This window comes from Cygnus olor, chromosome 11 (assembly GCF_009769625.2).
Source record: "Cygnus olor isolate bCygOlo1 chromosome 11, bCygOlo1.pri.v2, whole genome shotgun sequence".
In the NCBI taxonomy this organism is placed as follows: domain Eukaryota; kingdom Metazoa; phylum Chordata; class Aves; order Anseriformes; family Anatidae; genus Cygnus; species Cygnus olor.
The window spans coordinates 22,189,646-22,206,778 of NC_049179.1; the positions used below are offsets into that span (position 1 = coordinate 22,189,646).

The window sequence follows — 17,133 nt, forward strand, 5'->3', positions numbered from 1 at the left end:
AAAATGCAGACAAGTCAGTTGAACAGTTACAGCAAACTAGATCTTGGGCACTGTGGTGGATACATACGTAATTGTATGTCATAAGTAGAAAATGCTATGATGTAACTCAACAGTGGCTGCTGGAAAACACATCAGAGAGAGAGAGAGAGCTTTTGCACTGTATGGAGTATATATAGAAAAGTTTCCAAAAGTTCAGACCACATAGATAAGGTAAAAGGCTGGAGAAATGTATTTGTCCATAGGACCTTTGAACCACAGTTTGAAGTAGAAGTAGTTAGAGAGCAATTAGAGATCTGAATCTGTAGTAGGGCCTGGCGGTTTACATTGAGGTCCTGGATAAATGTCAGGTTTGAACAGACAATGAATCAGTTATGTTGAGTTCTAGAGAGTAACTATATATTTTAAGTCCTTTATATTTTACAGGTGATAAATAATCAGGTACTGGAGCTGATATCATTGATAGTGCAAGTCTTGTATTGTCAGGGCAAGTAATAAACACTGTGTGTCAGATATCAAGTAATCATATGTACTTAACTGCTGGAAGCCAAGATCACGGAACGGATCTTCCTGGAGGCAGTGTTAAGGCACATGCAAGACAAGGAGGTGACCTGAGACAGCCAGCACAGCGTCACCAAGGGCAAATCATGCCTGACCAGTCTGGCGGCCCTCTACAATGGAGTGACTGCATCAGTTGACAAGGGAAGACCGACCAATGTCATCTACCTGGACTACTGAAAGGCTTTTGACACAGTCCCACGTGACATCCTAACCTGTAAATTGGAAAGATACAGTTTTGAAGGGTGGACCGCCCGGCGGATAAGGAATTGGCTTGATGGTCATACCCAGGGAGTAGTGGTCAATGGTTCTATGGCCAGGTGGAGGCCAGGGACGAGCAGTAACCCTCAGGGGTCTGTCTTGGGACCGCTGCTTTTCAAGGTCTTCATCAAGGACATGACGATGGGATCAAGTGCACCAACAACAAGTTTGCAGATGACACCAAGCAGAGTGGTGCAGTTGGTACGACAGAAAGAAGAGATGCCATCCAAAGGGATCTGGACAGGCTGGAGAAGCGGGCCCACCACGTGAACCGGGTGAGGTTCAACAAGACAAGCGCAAGGTGCTGCACCTAGGTCGGGGCAATCCCAGACAGGAGCATGGACTCGGAGAACTCATTGGGAGCAGCTCTGAGGGGTTGACTTGGGGGTTCTGGAGGACGGAAGGCTCGACATGAGCCAGCAGTGTGTGCTTGCAGCCCAGAAGGCCAACTGTGTCCTGGGCTGCATCAAGAAAGGTGTGACCAGCAGGTCGAGGGAGGTGGCTGTCCTCCTCTGCTCTGCCCTCGTGAGGCCCCACCTGGAATACTGCGCCCAGGTTTGGGGACCCCAGCACAAGAAAGATGGGGACCTGTTAGAGCGAGTCCAGAGGAGGGCCGCGAAGATGATCGGAGAGCTGGAGCACCTCTCCTATGAAGAAGGGCTGAGAGAGCTGGGGCTGTTCAGCCTGCAGAAGAGAAGGCTCAGGGGAGACTTCACTGTGGCCTTTCAGTGCTTAAAGGGGTCTTATAAAAAAGATGGAGAAGGACTCTTTACTCAGGTACATAACAACAGGATAAGGGGGAATGGTCTTAAACTAAAAGAGGATAGATTTAGATTAGACGTTAGGAGGAAATTCTTCGCTGTAAGGGTAGTGAGGGCACTGGAACAAGTTGCCCAGAGAGGTTGTGGATGCCCCATCCCTGAAAGTGTTCAAGGCCAGGCAGGATGGGGCCTTGGCCAACCTGGTCTAGCGGGTGGCATCCTTGCCTATGGCAGGGAGGTTGAAACTAGATGATCTTTAATGTTCCTTCCAACCCAAGCCGTTCTATGATTGCTTAGTGGACTATTCAATTGTTCAGCCTATGTAACAATGACCGTTAAAGGCATGAGAAAAAAAAGTGTGTTCTGTGACAAAACCCAACATGAGCCTCAGAATGCCATTTGCACCACTTTGCTCACAAAACTGCCCTTTAGTTTTCTCTTAATTTGACAGAACGGTCAAGAAGTGTCAAGTTTCTGGACTGACCTTTCTTACAGAGTACACCACAAGGTGAAGGTGGTGACCAATTCCCTTATCAATTTTGTTCCAAAAATGGTGGAGGTCTAATCTGCTCTAATCTATCTAGGAATCCACAGGGGAGGGGAGGGTGATGATGACAACTCCAAATGAGGACGTGTTCGACAGGGTTGACAAGCAAAGGGTGTAGAGTGATATGGATGTGAGAGACCCTACAGACAACAAATTGGGGCTGAAGGGGGCTTATCTCTAGTGTAAGAACAGAAGTGCCAGAAGAATAATGTCATAGGGGAATCTCTTACCCTGTTCCTGGGAAGGCATCGTGACTGGATGCCCCTCTGAAGTGCCTGTATACCAAAGCATGCAGGATGAGGAACAAAGAGGAGGCATTTTAGGGGTCTGTGCAGTTGCAGAGGAGCTGCGATCTTACTGGGGTCACAGGTGTGGTGGGATAGGTACTAGAACTGAAGTGCTGCCACAAATTTGGATCCAGGCCTGTTGGGAAGAACCAGTCAGGATGATGATGACCACCTAAGCGCAGATCGTGCCTGACAAATGTGGTGGCCTTCTATGATGGGGTTACAGCATTGGTGGGTAGGGGAAGAGCAACTGACATCATCTGCCTGGACTTGTGCAAAGCATTTGACACAGTCCCGCATGGCATCCTTATCTCTAAATTGGAAAGACATCGATCTGATGGATGGACCACTTGGTGGGTAAGGAATCGGCTGGATGGTTGCACTCAAATTGTTGTGGTCAACAGCTCAGTGTCCAAGTGGAGATCAGGGATGAATAGTGTTCCTCAGGGGTCGGTACCAGGACAGGTGCTGTTTAACATTTTTGTCAGCAACATGGACAGTGAGATCGAGTGCACCCTCAGCAAGTTTGCAGATGACACCAAGCTGAGTGGTGTAGTCGATATGACAGAAGGAAAGGATGCCATCCAAAGGGACCTGGACAGGCTGGAAAAGCGGGCCCATGTGAACCTGATGCAATTCAACAAGGCCAAGTGCAAGGTCCCACACCTGAGTCGCGGCAATCCCAAGCACAAATGTAGGCTGAGTGGAGAACAGATTGAGAGCAGCCCTGAGGAGAAGGACTTGGGGTGTTGGTTGATGAGAGACTAAACACAAGCTGGCAATGTGCACTTGCAGCCCAGAAAGCCAACTGTATCCTGGGCTGCATCAAAAGAAGTGTAGCTAGCAGGTTGAGGAAAGTGATTTTCACCCTCTGCTCTGCTCTTGTGAGACCCCACCTGTGGCCCTTTCCAACCCAAACCATTCTATGATTCTATGAGGGGGAGTAACCCTTTAAGTGAGAGATTGTCTTGAAGCGCAAGGAGCTCTTCCTAGGGAGGGACGATGTGGCAGTTAAGAATTTACTTGTCAGGGTAGCAGGCAGACCAACATGTATGACATGGGTGTATGCTGCAGACTGTCTCATGAGGCAGAATTAGGTGAGGCCCTGTTCAGACAACTGGAAGATGCCTTGTGTTCGTAGGTCTGAGTCCTCATGGGGGGCTTTAACTGCCCCATATCTGCTGGAAGGCCAACACAGCAGGTAACAAGCCATCCAGGACGTTTCTGGTGCGTGCCAGTGATAACTTCTTGGCATAGGTAACTGAGGAGTTGATGAGGGTGGGGGGTGCTTTGCTGGTCCTAATACTTACAAGGAAGAAGTGGTTGGAGATGAGGTCAGCATCCTCCTTGGATGCAGTGACTATGAGACAGAGAAGATAGAGTTCAGGATCCTGAGAGGACAGAACTAGGTAAAAGGTGGGATCACAGCCCTGGACTTCAGGAGAGCCTGAAGACCTGTTCTTGGAACCGCTTGGAAGAAAAGCACGAATATGGTCCTGAAAGAGAGATCTAGGAGAGCTTACTGATTTTTCAAGGCTCATCTCCTCCAAACTTGATAATGCCTGTCCTGCTGAGCAGGAAGCTGAGCAAAAGTGGCAAGAGGCTCTAGTCTGGATGAACAAGGCACTTTTGACAAAATTCAAACAGGAAAAGGAAGCACACAAGAGGATGAGGATGGAAGCATGGTCACGTGACTCAGAAAAAGTACAGAGATGCTGACTGAACATGAAGGGGCAGGGTTAAAGGCAAAGCCCACTGGAGCTGAGTCTGACCAGGAGATGTTGAAGGGCAACAAGAAGTACTTGTACGTTGTAGAAGTACTATGTATTTATCAACAGCAAAAGGAAGACTAGGAAAAACTTGGGACCCCTGCTGAATGGGGCAGAGGAGCAGGTGACGGGACACAGAGGTTGTAGTAGTGAATGCTTAAACAGCTTGGACAAGTGAGCTGGTGGGCTGCGTTCATGAGTGCTGAGGGGAGCTAACCAGTGTGATTGTGAGACTAGTCTCAGCAGTCTCTGAAAGTTCATGGAGACTGGGAGTGGTTCCTGAGGAACAGAGAGTGAAAGTCCCCCTGATTATCGAGAAGGGCAAGAAGGAGAATCTAAGGAATTGCAGGTCTTGTCAGCCTCACGTCAGTCTCTGGGAAAGCGATGTAGCAAATAAAACGGTTCATCTTTACATGTTGTAACGTTGTTTGTCTTTACATCTTCTCTTCAAATATTTATATACTCTGATACACCAAATGTTATTTATATATTGTTTCATTTTTTATAATACATATAACAGTTATATATTATTTATATATTTTTTTTCAGGAGCAGGACTGAATGCATTTGCAGTGCGAGGTGTATGGGAGCTGATTTATACTCCCACTTTGGATGGGGTCTGCATAGAGCTTATTAGGATGTACTTTTCTGCTAATTTAATGTGTTCCATTCCCTGAACCTCCTCAATGTCAGTCTGTGATCAGTAGATTAGCCTGTGTATGTAATACTTCTCTTCTATAGAATGTTAGGTTTTTTTTTTTTTTTTTTTTTTGGAGAGCAGCTTTTTAGTGTTTAGAAGGATCCCTCAATCTAAAGGGGATACAACAGCAATTCATAGCTACTCTTGAGTTATTTATTTTTATAAATGCCAGTTTTGTTTGGTGAACAGCTAAATGATGTTCCTCAGAATAATTTCTTAAAGTGAACGTCCTGCTTTGGGATGCTCTTTCAAGCAGTTAGTCTACTGCTATGCTTTGCTAGTGTTTCTTATTTGGGATTCTGCACGAAAGATGAAACTGAAGGATGTTATGTGTGTTGCTGTTACACCCTTCTGTGGGTGTAATAGGACTTAGTTCAGCAGCTGCTGCTATTCAGAAGATTTGTCGCTTATCTCTGAGGAAAAAAAGAACTTCGCAAGTGATGTTTATTGGGAGCTACAATTCAGATAGGAAAAAAATTGGGCTTTTTTGAAGTCCTACCAAGCATTGGTGTGGCAGAAACTCTCCGTAGTTTTCCAAAGATATCTCTAGGGATGAAATAGGACCGGGAAGGTTTTTACCAAATGTTTTAGTCATTGCAAAACCAAGATTCAGCTGTTTTCTAAACTTCAAAGTCAGATTGCATGCTCTTCCAGAAAGTAGTTGAAAGCTCTTATTATATAAATGTGGTCTTTGGTGCTTCTGGACAGAAATCTTTACTGTGTGAACTATAATGAAGGGTTATGGCCTGTATAGGTAGTACCCAAGTTATTCTGTCCATCCTGCTCCACAGTTTCATTTTCTGTTTTTATTCATGTGATACTGTATAGTCCAAGAAGCATCACATATAAGCCAAAAATGGATATTGTCTGGTTTTGACATTCATATAGCCCTTTCACTGTTTGGAGGTAAAATGGAACATGAGTTAACGTGTACGTTCGTGGCAAGCTACACAAATAGTAACTTGCCTGCAGCACACAGCTCATACAGAAAATCTTTTCCCCGCAAAGTTGTCTCCTTTGTCTTACATGTTTCAAAATATTTGGAAGTGGGGTCTTGCATTTAATAATTGTTTTCATGGAACTGCACTTCTAAAAGGGATCAGGTTGTACAAATGTACTCTTTCAGCATGGAACTGAGAATCTGTTGAGTGTTTTGTCTCCTGAATGCACGTGGCATTCTTTGTACAAGGAAAAGCTGCCTTTTTTTTTTTTCTTTTTGCAGAGCTTTTTGAAGTGAATGAGCTGACATTGTTTCACTCTCCCAATTTGTTTTTTCTCAGGCTGGCCTTACAGGTCTTCTGCAAAAGGAAGAGTTGCAGTTGGGAGTGGATGCTGCTAACAGGGCAGCACAACAATATCAGCAAAGTAAGGAGCAACAGAAATTACTGCAGCAAAGTAGCTGTGGGATGTCATCAGAAGGATGAGAGCACAATATTTGTGTTTATGTGGAGATACATCAGGTTTCTTTCAGACCATTATGAATGTTCTTTAAGTACTTTAAGGCCACTGAAAACATTAAAAAATAATCATGACAACTGTCTCTAGTGCCTTTTATCCAGCTATTAAAATACTGCTGGAGAAAACAGCACATTAGATGAAACGCTAAGGAACACGGAACTTTTACATCCACCTTAAAGAAAGTCTTTTCCAGGCAGTTAGTATTAATGTTGTTTTATGGATCTGTGAAGGAAATCTGGATTACTGCGTGAGGTGCGAAAGCTAGGTTAGCTATTGACCATTGATGTAAGTCTTACTTGGTTTGAGCTACAGAACTTCAGCTGTTTTTGTATGCCTAGTTGTTTCGAAATACCAGGTAGCAAATGAAATACAGATCACAATGGCTGACTGTTTTTTGATCAGTGCTTCTGACATCAGGTAGAGCTCTCTTCTGGGGAAGAATGTTCAGTTTTGGCTGTGCAAGAGCAATTAGTTCAATTTGTAATATGCAGAAAGAAGGCTGCTAGAGGCATGGGTACGGAGAGTTTAGATTACAAGGAAATAGTGAATGTCTAATAACTAGGAAGCTACCTTCAAAGTATCTTACTGGTTCAGCATAGAGCTTGGCATTTGCTTATCTACTTGTGCTATTTTAAAGTTAGCCAAAGTGCATCTGCTATCGAGTGCTTGTTACTTCCTTGACCTGTATAGACACAGGAAGGAAAAGTCCTTATTAATCACCCATGGAAAAAATTGGCAGTTATGGGGCTTCTTATCATCAAAAGACTGATTTGGTGAAACAGTCCTCTGAGAATCAGGCAAAAAGGTGGACTGGTTTTAAAAATAAGTCTTGTTTTAAAAATGTGTCTTATTTGAAAGAAGGCATTATATAGTCTAGTTGTTTGCAATAATGGAAGATTAACTGGGGAAAAGCGGAACACCAAGCTTCACTCATTTCCTGCCACTAAGGGAATTACTCTTTTTTGTGAAAGGGATCTGATAATTAAGTAGAATAAAAGCACTGCCATTACTGGAGACTCAACTGTCTGCTTTCCTCATTCTTTTTGCTATCTCTTGGAATTTCTAGGGCTGGCAGCAGTGGCCAAAATTAATTCTGCAATTCGAATGGGTGATGCTGAGAAGACTGTGGCAGAAATGATGAATCCAGAGGCCCAGTTACCGGAGGTTTATGCATTTGCTGCAGCTCTTTACCAAAGGGAGCTGTCCACCTTGCAGCAACAGAGTCATGAAGTAAGTAACGTTCTCTCTTCTGGAAATTGATATGCATCGCTAGATCTACCTGGTCTGTTTCATTTAATGTGCCTGTCTTGAGCATTCATAGAACTGTATTGATACTTCGTCTGTTCTGATACGATGTTTAATCCCTAAATCTTGAGCTATTTAGCAGTTCAAGATTCTTCAAGCAATAGTTTGTGAAGAGAAAGTAGAATTAATTTGTCCTCTCTGTATGCAGGGTAACCTCACACATCCAGAATTATCTGTTGCTGTAGAGATGCTGTCTTCTGTGGCCCTGATTAATAGGGCTTTGGATTCAGGGGATGTGAATACCGTGTGGAAACAACTGAGCAGTCCTGTCACGGGGCTCACAAACATTGAGGATGAGAACTCTCAAAGGTAGATAGTTCCAAGAATCATGTCTGTCCTTGATGTTGCTTATATTTTGTGATATTTTTTTTTCTTCTTACACTTTAGGCTCTTTCATTACTTACTACAGTATTGATTTCTTCTCTGTTGGCACGTGTATCTTCTCTTTGAAATTACCGTTTCTTGCTAGTCTCATTTCCGTGCTCTCTTGAAGCTTTCTCATGGTTTCAAGTAAAAGCCACGTTCTGATACTACTGGGTTGTCACTGACACTAGGCTAGCTCACCCACAGTGTCTTTTTTTGCCCTTGACCCTCATTTACTGTTTTAGTGCTTTTCGCAATTATTTCACACTTGGGCTGGACATCTTTCACACAGGCTTTCCTCTTTATCGTCTTCCCCCTTTTCATGTTTGCTCCACTTTCAACCCTTGTGTTCTCTGTCCATTTTGTGTTCAGTTCTGTCAAGCTGTCTTGTGTGTTCCCTGGCTATCTTTTCGTAACATGACACTTAACGGTTTTGTTTTTTGTTCTTTGATAGATACATTGATGATTTGATAAAGCTGAAATCTCAAACACGTGCAGAGGGAAATGAATTTATCACGTGGAATGACATCCAGTCGTGTGTGGATCGTGTGAATTTAGCTGTGCGTGAAGAACATGAACGTAAGTTTTCCTTGATTCATACTAGGCTGATCCTAGATCATAAGGTGTGCCAAAAGTAGGGGCATGCCAATACAGAAAGCTGTTGATTGACTTATGGTTGAGCAATACATTAGATACCTAGGAAGATACGAGCCAGATTTTGTGGTCTGTGATAAAGGTGTCCTGACAGCAGAACTGTTGATGGAGAGACTGGGCATCCAGGAGCTTTTCTGGTATTGAAAACTGTTGTCTCCAAACACCACGTTAATCTTTGCAATCCAAATTTCTACCCTTTTGTTAGGAAAATATGCAATCTGCCCTCAGTATCTAGGATTAGTCCAGAATCTGTATTCAAATGTTTTGGCCTAAAAAGCCAATTTTGCCATTGAAAGTCTAAGTTCCAGATGTTGCGACCCAAATCCCAAGTTAGAATTGAAATGGAGCGTGCTGATCTTTTAAGAGCTTAATTGTTTTGTTTACATCTAGTTCTGTAAGGAAAGTAGAAGCTTTCATTTTCTGTTTTAAGCCTGTGTATGACCAATAATTGTTACAGCCGGGGACTGTAAAACCTGAAATGACTGATAAATGACTTTCTGACTTGTTAAAAAAAAAAAAAGTTTCCTGTTAATATGAACTAATTGTACATAATCCATAGAAATTCTAAATGTATGTATCAAGAACGAGTACCAGATTTCTTAAATACTCATAAAGTAAATTCCTGTTACAAATTGAGAAATGTAAATGAGTGTTAACCTAACTTGTATTTCTTGTATAACTTCTACTTCCGCATTTTCCTCGTTTCTATTTTTAAATGGTCTTTATGGTAATAAGTGTCTTTTAGCGGTGATAAAAGACTGGGACTGAGTGTAACAAAAATTTCAGGTAAACAGAGAATTGGGGTAATTCTTCTTTCTCCAAGAAAGTATTAGTTGACTTAAAATCTGGAGCGAAGATACTGAAGTTTTTGAAAATAGCACAATGAGGCAGACTTATTCTTAGCTAACTCCTTGTGCGGTTCACTACCAAATAGCTTAATTTTCTATTAATTGCTTTCAGTTTCATTAAGGGACTGTGATTTTTTGTTATGACTAGTACTGAAAACCTTGCAAGTAGCAAAACATTTATGTTCAAGCCATCTTTGTAATATTTAGTTTAAAGCCTTCTTTATGTGTTGAGGGGAAAGGTTTGTCACAAGCGTTGAGGTGAAAATTAAGTTCATCAGTGTCCACTGAGACAAACAGTTACCCTCTGCCACAGTTTGTTGCGTAGTTGATGAGCTGTCTCACCTCAAAAGACTATAATCTAGAGAGGGTTAAAATTTAATTTCAGAGCCTGCTATCTTGATTAACTTACTTCCTGGATCTCCAAATAGACACTGTGTTTCCTGTTTAGGTCAAACGAGTAGTTATGTGGAAACCAGACAAACAGGGACCCACACGAGTGCATGCACACACCAAAATGTTAATTTCACAGTCTCCTAGGTCATGTAGTCCAACACCGTACTTATAACGCTCCTATACGCTATAAAACAACAACAAAAACAACAAAAAGTGCAAAAAATACAGTAATGAGATAAGATGTTCTCATGGGTAGTTTCTCAGTCCTTTCATCTGTTTGTGTTTCATACATGCCCTTATGCAAGGATACTTTTATCTCATATCTGTGAAGAAGTTAGTCTGAGAAAGTCCTCAAGCCATACAACCTTGTATTTTTCCCTTTTACTATCCTGATAAATGGTTTCAAATTCAAAAATGTTTCATAGTGAGGAGTTAAAACATACTGTTGTTCCATGGAGTAGTCTTGTCATGCCCATATTAGCTAACTAATCAAAGATAATTACTGCTTATCTTCTGTGCCCTTTCCTAGGTCAAAGAGTTACCATATCTGCTTTTCTTCTGTCCTCTTGAGATCAAGTAGTCTCAATATTCTTGTGTGTGTGTGATGTTTTTAAAGAAAGGGCTCCCCCACATCCTTCCGAGCACGTGTAGGGAGAGAAGTATCTTTAAAGACGTGTATGTACCTAAAGTGTATGTACACATTGTAGAAGGACGTAAAGAGTCTGTACCAGTCTGCCTAGGTCAACAAGAAGGATGTCAATTTAAGAACAGAAAAAATCCTAATGGTAGTTTTGTTCCTTTACAAGCTAGAGCTCTGTCAGTAATACAGAAAAAGAAGACTTAGTAAATACTAAGTAGTTCTGTTTGGGAAAAAGCAGATGATAGTCATATTGTGATGATAACAAAGTATCTTTCATTTTGGCATTAACTAAAATGTTTGATAACCTGATCATTATCGCTGGATATCTTACAAGTAGTAAGTGCAGAAAGTTTGTGTTCTGCATTTCTAAAAGATCTCTTCCCCCAGCTAAATCTATGCCAGTGTGGAAACCGAAACTAGAAAAGGTAAAGCAAGGAACAAGTCTGATAGATAATTATAATGTAATTATAATAATTTATTAAGTGTTTGAGACAGCTTACTGAGAATTCTGCATAATGCAGAATCCATCACAATTTTACTGAAGATTGAAATCAAATTATTCCCTAGACATGTCCAAAGAGACAGCAAATCTGAAAGCTAGTCAGACTAGGTAGACTCTTGGTTTTGACCCTTAAAGGTCTCAGTGGGTATCCAGTAATGATTTTGACTCCGTATTTATCATCTGTTTTTGCGCCTATTGCCATAGGAACTACATTCTAGGTAAAAAAAGTCATCTGAAACATGGTTATATCTGATGATAAAGACCACGTATTTTGAAGTTCTGGGATGTGTGTCTTTGTGTCATTCTTGAAATGTTTTTGTAAAGTACAACTCTGTGGCTTAAAGGAGATCCAAGCTGAAATGGTGCTTTTTGACAGAAACTATACCATCATTTTAGCGATCCTGGTTCTTGTGGTGTCCTCAGTGTGTATTTTTCCTTAATTTTTGCTCCATCCAAATAGCAGCTCTTACCCTGAAATGGTCTCTTTTTCACATAAGTTTTTGTTTCATGATTCTCTTTCTGCATTGCAGAAGAAAAAGGTTTGATCTTTGGATACATTAACCAAATTTGGAAATCCCCACTCTGAGCTCTTCACTTTCTTCTAAAAGATCTTTGGTCTCCATCAATCAACCTGTGATTTGAATTGACACTTCTTTGAGCAGGGGATTAAATCAGATGATCTGTAGGTGTCCATTCCAACCTAAGTTATTTTGTGATTTACAGGAGATGGTTGTTGTAGAAATGGCATGTATGATGCAGGCTTTGTTCTCATTTAGCTACCTATATTTGTGTATGTCTATTTTAATTTAGCTGAACTGTAAACTTTGCTTGAGAGCACCCACATCTCTGATAATACGGCTAATATATGTTTAATAAAAATGATTTCTAAAATATGAAGTTACTGTACTTTTAAATGGTCTTCCATGCAAATCTTTAGCTTCATGTTAAGATTTCTTTCTAAAGAAGCAAAGTAGTCTTGCTTTCTTTACCAGTAAAAATATCTTCTGTTAAAGATGTTGCAATTCTCAGCTGGTATCTGGTTTAGCACTAATAGCCCTTTTCTTCTGAAGCACAGCTTATGATTATTGTAAAGAAAAGGATCTTTTTATTTCTCCCCCCACCCCTTTCTCACTAGGGATTTTGGCAATTGGTCTTATCAATGAGGCTCTGGATGAAGGGGACACCAAAAAGACTCTACAAGCCTTACAGATTCCTGCAGCAAAATTGGAAGGTGTAGCCCCAAAGGTAGCTCAGCATTATCAGGACACCCTACTTCGGGCCAAGAGAGAGAAAGCACAGGTAAGTGCAATTAAATACATCTCTCAAAAAAGCTTTTGCATCTATGTAGTGTGCGTATGGTGGGTATTCCTGGTCCTGAAAGCCAGGAAACAAAAATGGAAATGCAGAGCTGGGCACTCTGCATGCTGTCAGCTGATCTTACCCAGTCAGCTTGGATCTTTCTATATTAGAGAAAGAGATATACAGCCATAAGACATGAATTTTCACAACCTACAGAGGTGGGTGTAAAGATATTAACTGCTCAGCTAAGCCCAGGTCCAGAATGAGATACGTATCTCATTTTTGGAGATACAGTACTTCATCTTTTTCTTTGTTTCGTTTTGCGAGGAGACCATGTTTATTCTAGTAGGTCTGAACTTTTGAATGTAAGTCTCCTGCAAGCTTATATATTTTTAGTATTCTTCGTTAAATGCGCATGTAGGTATACTTACATAAGCCAAAAGGTTTCTGAAAAAAAAAAGTTAGGTGATGAATTGGGGACAGGGGGAAGCAAAATACATGCTACTAGCAAAATGTATTTTGATGCCTGTCATTCACTTGGTGACACTTCAGTTGCTAAGCATCCTCAATGCTAAGGATTTTTTGAGCGCTAGTTTGTCTTACTCGCAAAGGACTTCTGCCTACTTGTATGGAGTTGCCACTTTGAGTAACTGACTAATGTCCAAGTAAAAATGGAGAGAGGAAGATTGATCTCATCTTATTAGTTTAGGAAAGAGCATGACACTGTGTGTGTATACATGCTACTGATTTTTGAGTAGTATGGATTGGATGCTGAATTCCACCCCCCACCCCCCCCACCCCATATTTACAAAGTAGTAGCAGACTTGCTTGCTTTCAGTGGCCTGAGAGTGTTTAATTTTTTCTGCTGTGCAGCTCATTGCTCTAATTTCAATGCAGAATTTAGCACAGTAGGGACTAAGATCATATTGTGGTGAACATTGTGATGTGGGTGTTTAGGTTTTTTTTTTTTTTTTTTTTTTTTGACTAAGTGTAAACATACATGATGACGATAGCTGAAAACTACACATTGGTGATGAAAATCATGAGCAGCTTCCTCAAGGGCCCTGAAAGGGTTAATGTTCTTCAGGAACACATTTTGTGCTGAAGCATTTCCTTCTGCTGAGTCAGAATGAAATAACAAACTCTTTTTATTGTGCACTTAAGCTTCTGCCAGGCTGGGCTGGTAACTTCAGTTGGCGTGAAATTACCTTATTTAGGCATATGTTCATTTTAGAGCTCCTCCCAGCAGCATGGCAGTAATTTCAGAAATTGAGATCATATTACAACGTAACATTGTGGGGAGAATTTATCACTATCACTATCCTAAGTTAACTCTTACTAACTGGTGATTTCTGAACCTTGAGGCTGAGAGGGATTATAGCTCACCACGAGACATTCTTCAGTTGCCTATGTGTTAGGGGCACATTGTATGATGCATATTTATCATGTGATGAGTAGAGAGAGACAGCATCAGTCCTGTATTAAGTTATGCTGTGCATGCCCTCTGAAAGCCTGTGGTAGGAAATGCATAGAAAAGCACTGGGTGGTTCTGATGGTCTTTGGGTTGATGACTCTGCAAGTAGAGATTACAGTTAAGGAAATTGTTTCTTTGATTGTCCCCCACTCCCTGGGTAGGAATTTCTCTGTTGCTGAGGCTGTCATGGGACCGTCTGAGCTTTCAGATAAAATTAGCCTGAGAAAGAGATGTTAGTCTGTAGAAGGGAACGTCATTATGTATGTTGGGTTCAAACCAAAACAGTGAGGAAAAAATGTGAAGGGTACGTGTAAGGAAATGTTCATTTTCAGTCTGGCCCTAAAACTCTTGAACGCTGTAAGTAGTGGCTCTCTTGTGCAACGTTGATGATTATTCCATATCAGAAGTAAATGTTTGCTGTGTTCCATTTATACAACAGTTGTTAGAGTGATAGCAGTTTCTTCTTAAGATTTCTTTCATGGTTACCTACATGAAGCACCAGCAGGTGGGGAGAAACTACGCCTGGAAGTTACTGGATCATTGTTCATTATGTATATTTTGGTACTTGGTAGGCACTTGTCTTTTTCTTCTAAAGTTTCTGCATGTAATAGTTGATTGGATTTCTTCAAATCACAGCCAAAATAAAGGATATTGTATGATCAATACTCCATAATGAGCAAGCTGTTAAAACAAAGACTTAAAACATGCTTTTACTACTGTGCGTTCACACCTAGCTGCAATATGTACAATGCTTTTTGGCTTACTCGTGCAGGCATGCAAACTTCTGTGGACAGGGACAAGAATAGCCTGATGCGGCATTAGTTACCTGAGACTTTTTAGCTGCTATGCATATGTGTGCATTGGCACCTTCATTTTTTTTCCCCTCGAGGAATACTTTGCAGATTTCATCTGTAGAAGGACTAACTTGTGTTAGTCTATGCTGAGGTCCACCCAGCTAGAAGACAGCTTTGCAGAAAAGGACCTAGGAGTCCTGGTGGACATCAAGTTGAACGTGAGTCAGCAGTGTACCCTTGCTTCTAAGAAGGCTAAGAGTATTCTTGGCTGCGTGAGGCAAAGTATTGCCAGCAGGTCAAGAGAGGTGATCCTTCTTCCCTACTCAGCATTGGTGAGGCTGCCCTTGAAGTACTGTTTCCAATTCTGGGCCTCCCAGTACAGGAGAGACATGGACATACCGGAGGGAGACCAACATAAGGCCGACGAGATGCATAAGGGTATTGAGCGCTTCTCAAGAGAGTGCTGGAACTCTGTAGACTAGAGATGAGAAGGCTCAGAGGGGGAATCTCATCAGTGTATATAAATACCCAAAGGGAGATGGAGCCAGGCTCTTTTCACTGGCACCTGTTGCCAGGACAAGAGACAGTGGGCACAAACTAAAGCACAAGAGGTTCCATCTAAACATCAGGAATTACTTCCCTAGTGTGCACAGGTGACTGAGCTTGTGACAGAGGTTGCCCAGAGAGGTGGCAGAACCTTCTTCCGTAAAGATCTTCAGAAGTTGTCTGGACGTGGTCCTGGGCAACCTGCTTGAGCATGGGGGCTGGAACAGATGACCTCCAGAAGTTCCTTCCAGTCTAAACCATTCTGTCATTTTTGTGTTCCTTGGAAAGGCACATCCTCTCAGCAAATAAGTCTTTAGGATTAACGAGTACAGGTTCCTCTGTCTTGAGTTCCCTTACCTGACCTCTGCTTATCAGAGGTCATTGCCGTCGACAAAATTCCGGGGTGCTTCTGTTTCCTGATAATAGTTTTTGAATGGGAGGAGGTATTGAGTCTGGTAATGGTGTAGTCTAGTTGTCTCTGCTAGTCACAAATGCACATGATGTCTGTGCTAAAATTGGTTAGAAAGATACTGAAGTGCTTCTTATTTCCTATGAGACTGAAAACTACTGTATTGGCTATTGCTCTGTACAGAATATTTCACTTTGCAAAACCAGTGATACTTTTCTCTTCACGCTGTGAACTCTTTCCTCATCATATTCTCTTCAGGACACTCAGGATGAAACAGCTGTACTTTGGCTAGATGAAATTCAGGATGGGATTCATAGGGCCAACAAGGACACAGAGGAGTCCCAGAGATGTAAGTATTGTGGCAAACACTGCAACTAATCCCATTGTGAACCAGATACTGGTCACCTAAGGAAAGGCTGAGAGCTAGAATGTCACGGGAATGTTGCGAAGGAAATTAAAATGCATTTGTGTTCTTCAGGTGTAGTAATTTTTCTTTGAAGAATGAATGTCATGTTCTTTAAATGGTACATTTCTTCTGTCTTTTTGGGGGGATATACCACTTCTCTGGTTTTGCATGTGACCATGTTACTTCAATGGGGGAAATACCTATCGAATCTCTATCAAATTATTTGACATTTGCAGCTAATTGTGTTTGTCTGTGGTTGAGTAGTTAGGTGTGAGGATGTTCATGTGCAACGTTTAAATGGTATTTTTCTGGTGCACATTAGCGTTTGTGTGTTATACTGTTGTCTTGTCTCAGTTCTATGAAGTATCTTTCAACTACCTCACTTTTTTCCCAAATACAGACAAAAATACACATCAGTGATGTCTGCTTTTTGCTCTTTAGTGCAGCTGGCAGGTGGACTGGTCCACCTATCATTACATCCCACTGGAGACGGTACTAGTCATAGCAATGGCCCCTTTTGAGTCAGTTAGGCATTGTGATTGAGCTCTATCAGAGGATGCTGTCTTAACTAAAACTGTTGTCAGGGTAGAGCTCAGCTGAAGGATGGAACACTGCGTTGAAGAGAAATACTGTTGATAAATCAGCACCATACTAGGACTCAGAGTGCAAAAATCCTGGGCTGTCAGGCACTGTACCGTGTGTATATATAGCTGGATACTCCATACTAAAAAGACCTCTATACTGCAAGTTGTCTTGTAGATTTTTAATCTATAATTTGTATTTATATATTTATGTACAGCTGAGTATTTGTGTACACACACGCTAACCGTTTCTGTGTGCGTCTGTTGCCTTGCTCTATTCTGTTGTTTTGTGTTTCCTGTGAGTCGCTAAGCCCCTGAATGCCAAGGTAACCTGCTTCCTTGTGTTGTCAAAGTTTCCTTAGGAATTCTGGCCATTAATGAAGCAGTAGACCATGGAGATGTTGGCCATACCCTGAGTGCCTTGCGTTCACCAGATGTTGGGCTATATGGAGTCACTCCAGAATGTGCTGAAACGTACCAGCGAGAGCTGGCAGAAGTCAAGAGAAGAAAAATGGCAACAGGTGAATCACAAATAGCTAACCGTTAGCACAATAAATCCAAAATTATTGCATGCAGAATGG

General features: G+C 41.6%; 1 protein-coding gene across 4 annotated transcripts in view; it reads left to right on the forward strand.

The window, feature by feature from the left end:
* Window positions 1–17,133, forward strand: part of IQGAP1 (IQ motif containing GTPase activating protein 1) — a 63,779-nt gene that overhangs the window by 32,746 nt on the left and 13,900 nt on the right. For all 4 annotated transcript variants that reach the window (XM_040570208.1, XM_040570211.1, XM_040570210.1 and 1 more), the window contains 7 exons: window positions 6,161–6,245; window positions 7,405–7,568; window positions 7,792–7,952; window positions 8,461–8,585; window positions 12,179–12,342; window positions 15,824–15,914; window positions 16,906–17,073. In XM_040570208.1, the coding sequence (XP_040426142.1) occupies window positions 6,161–6,245; window positions 7,405–7,568; window positions 7,792–7,952; window positions 8,461–8,585; window positions 12,179–12,342; window positions 15,824–15,914; window positions 16,906–17,073 (958 nt within the window). The remainder of the gene's footprint in view (window positions 1–6,160; window positions 6,246–7,404; window positions 7,569–7,791; window positions 7,953–8,460; window positions 8,586–12,178; window positions 12,343–15,823; window positions 15,915–16,905; window positions 17,074–17,133) is intronic.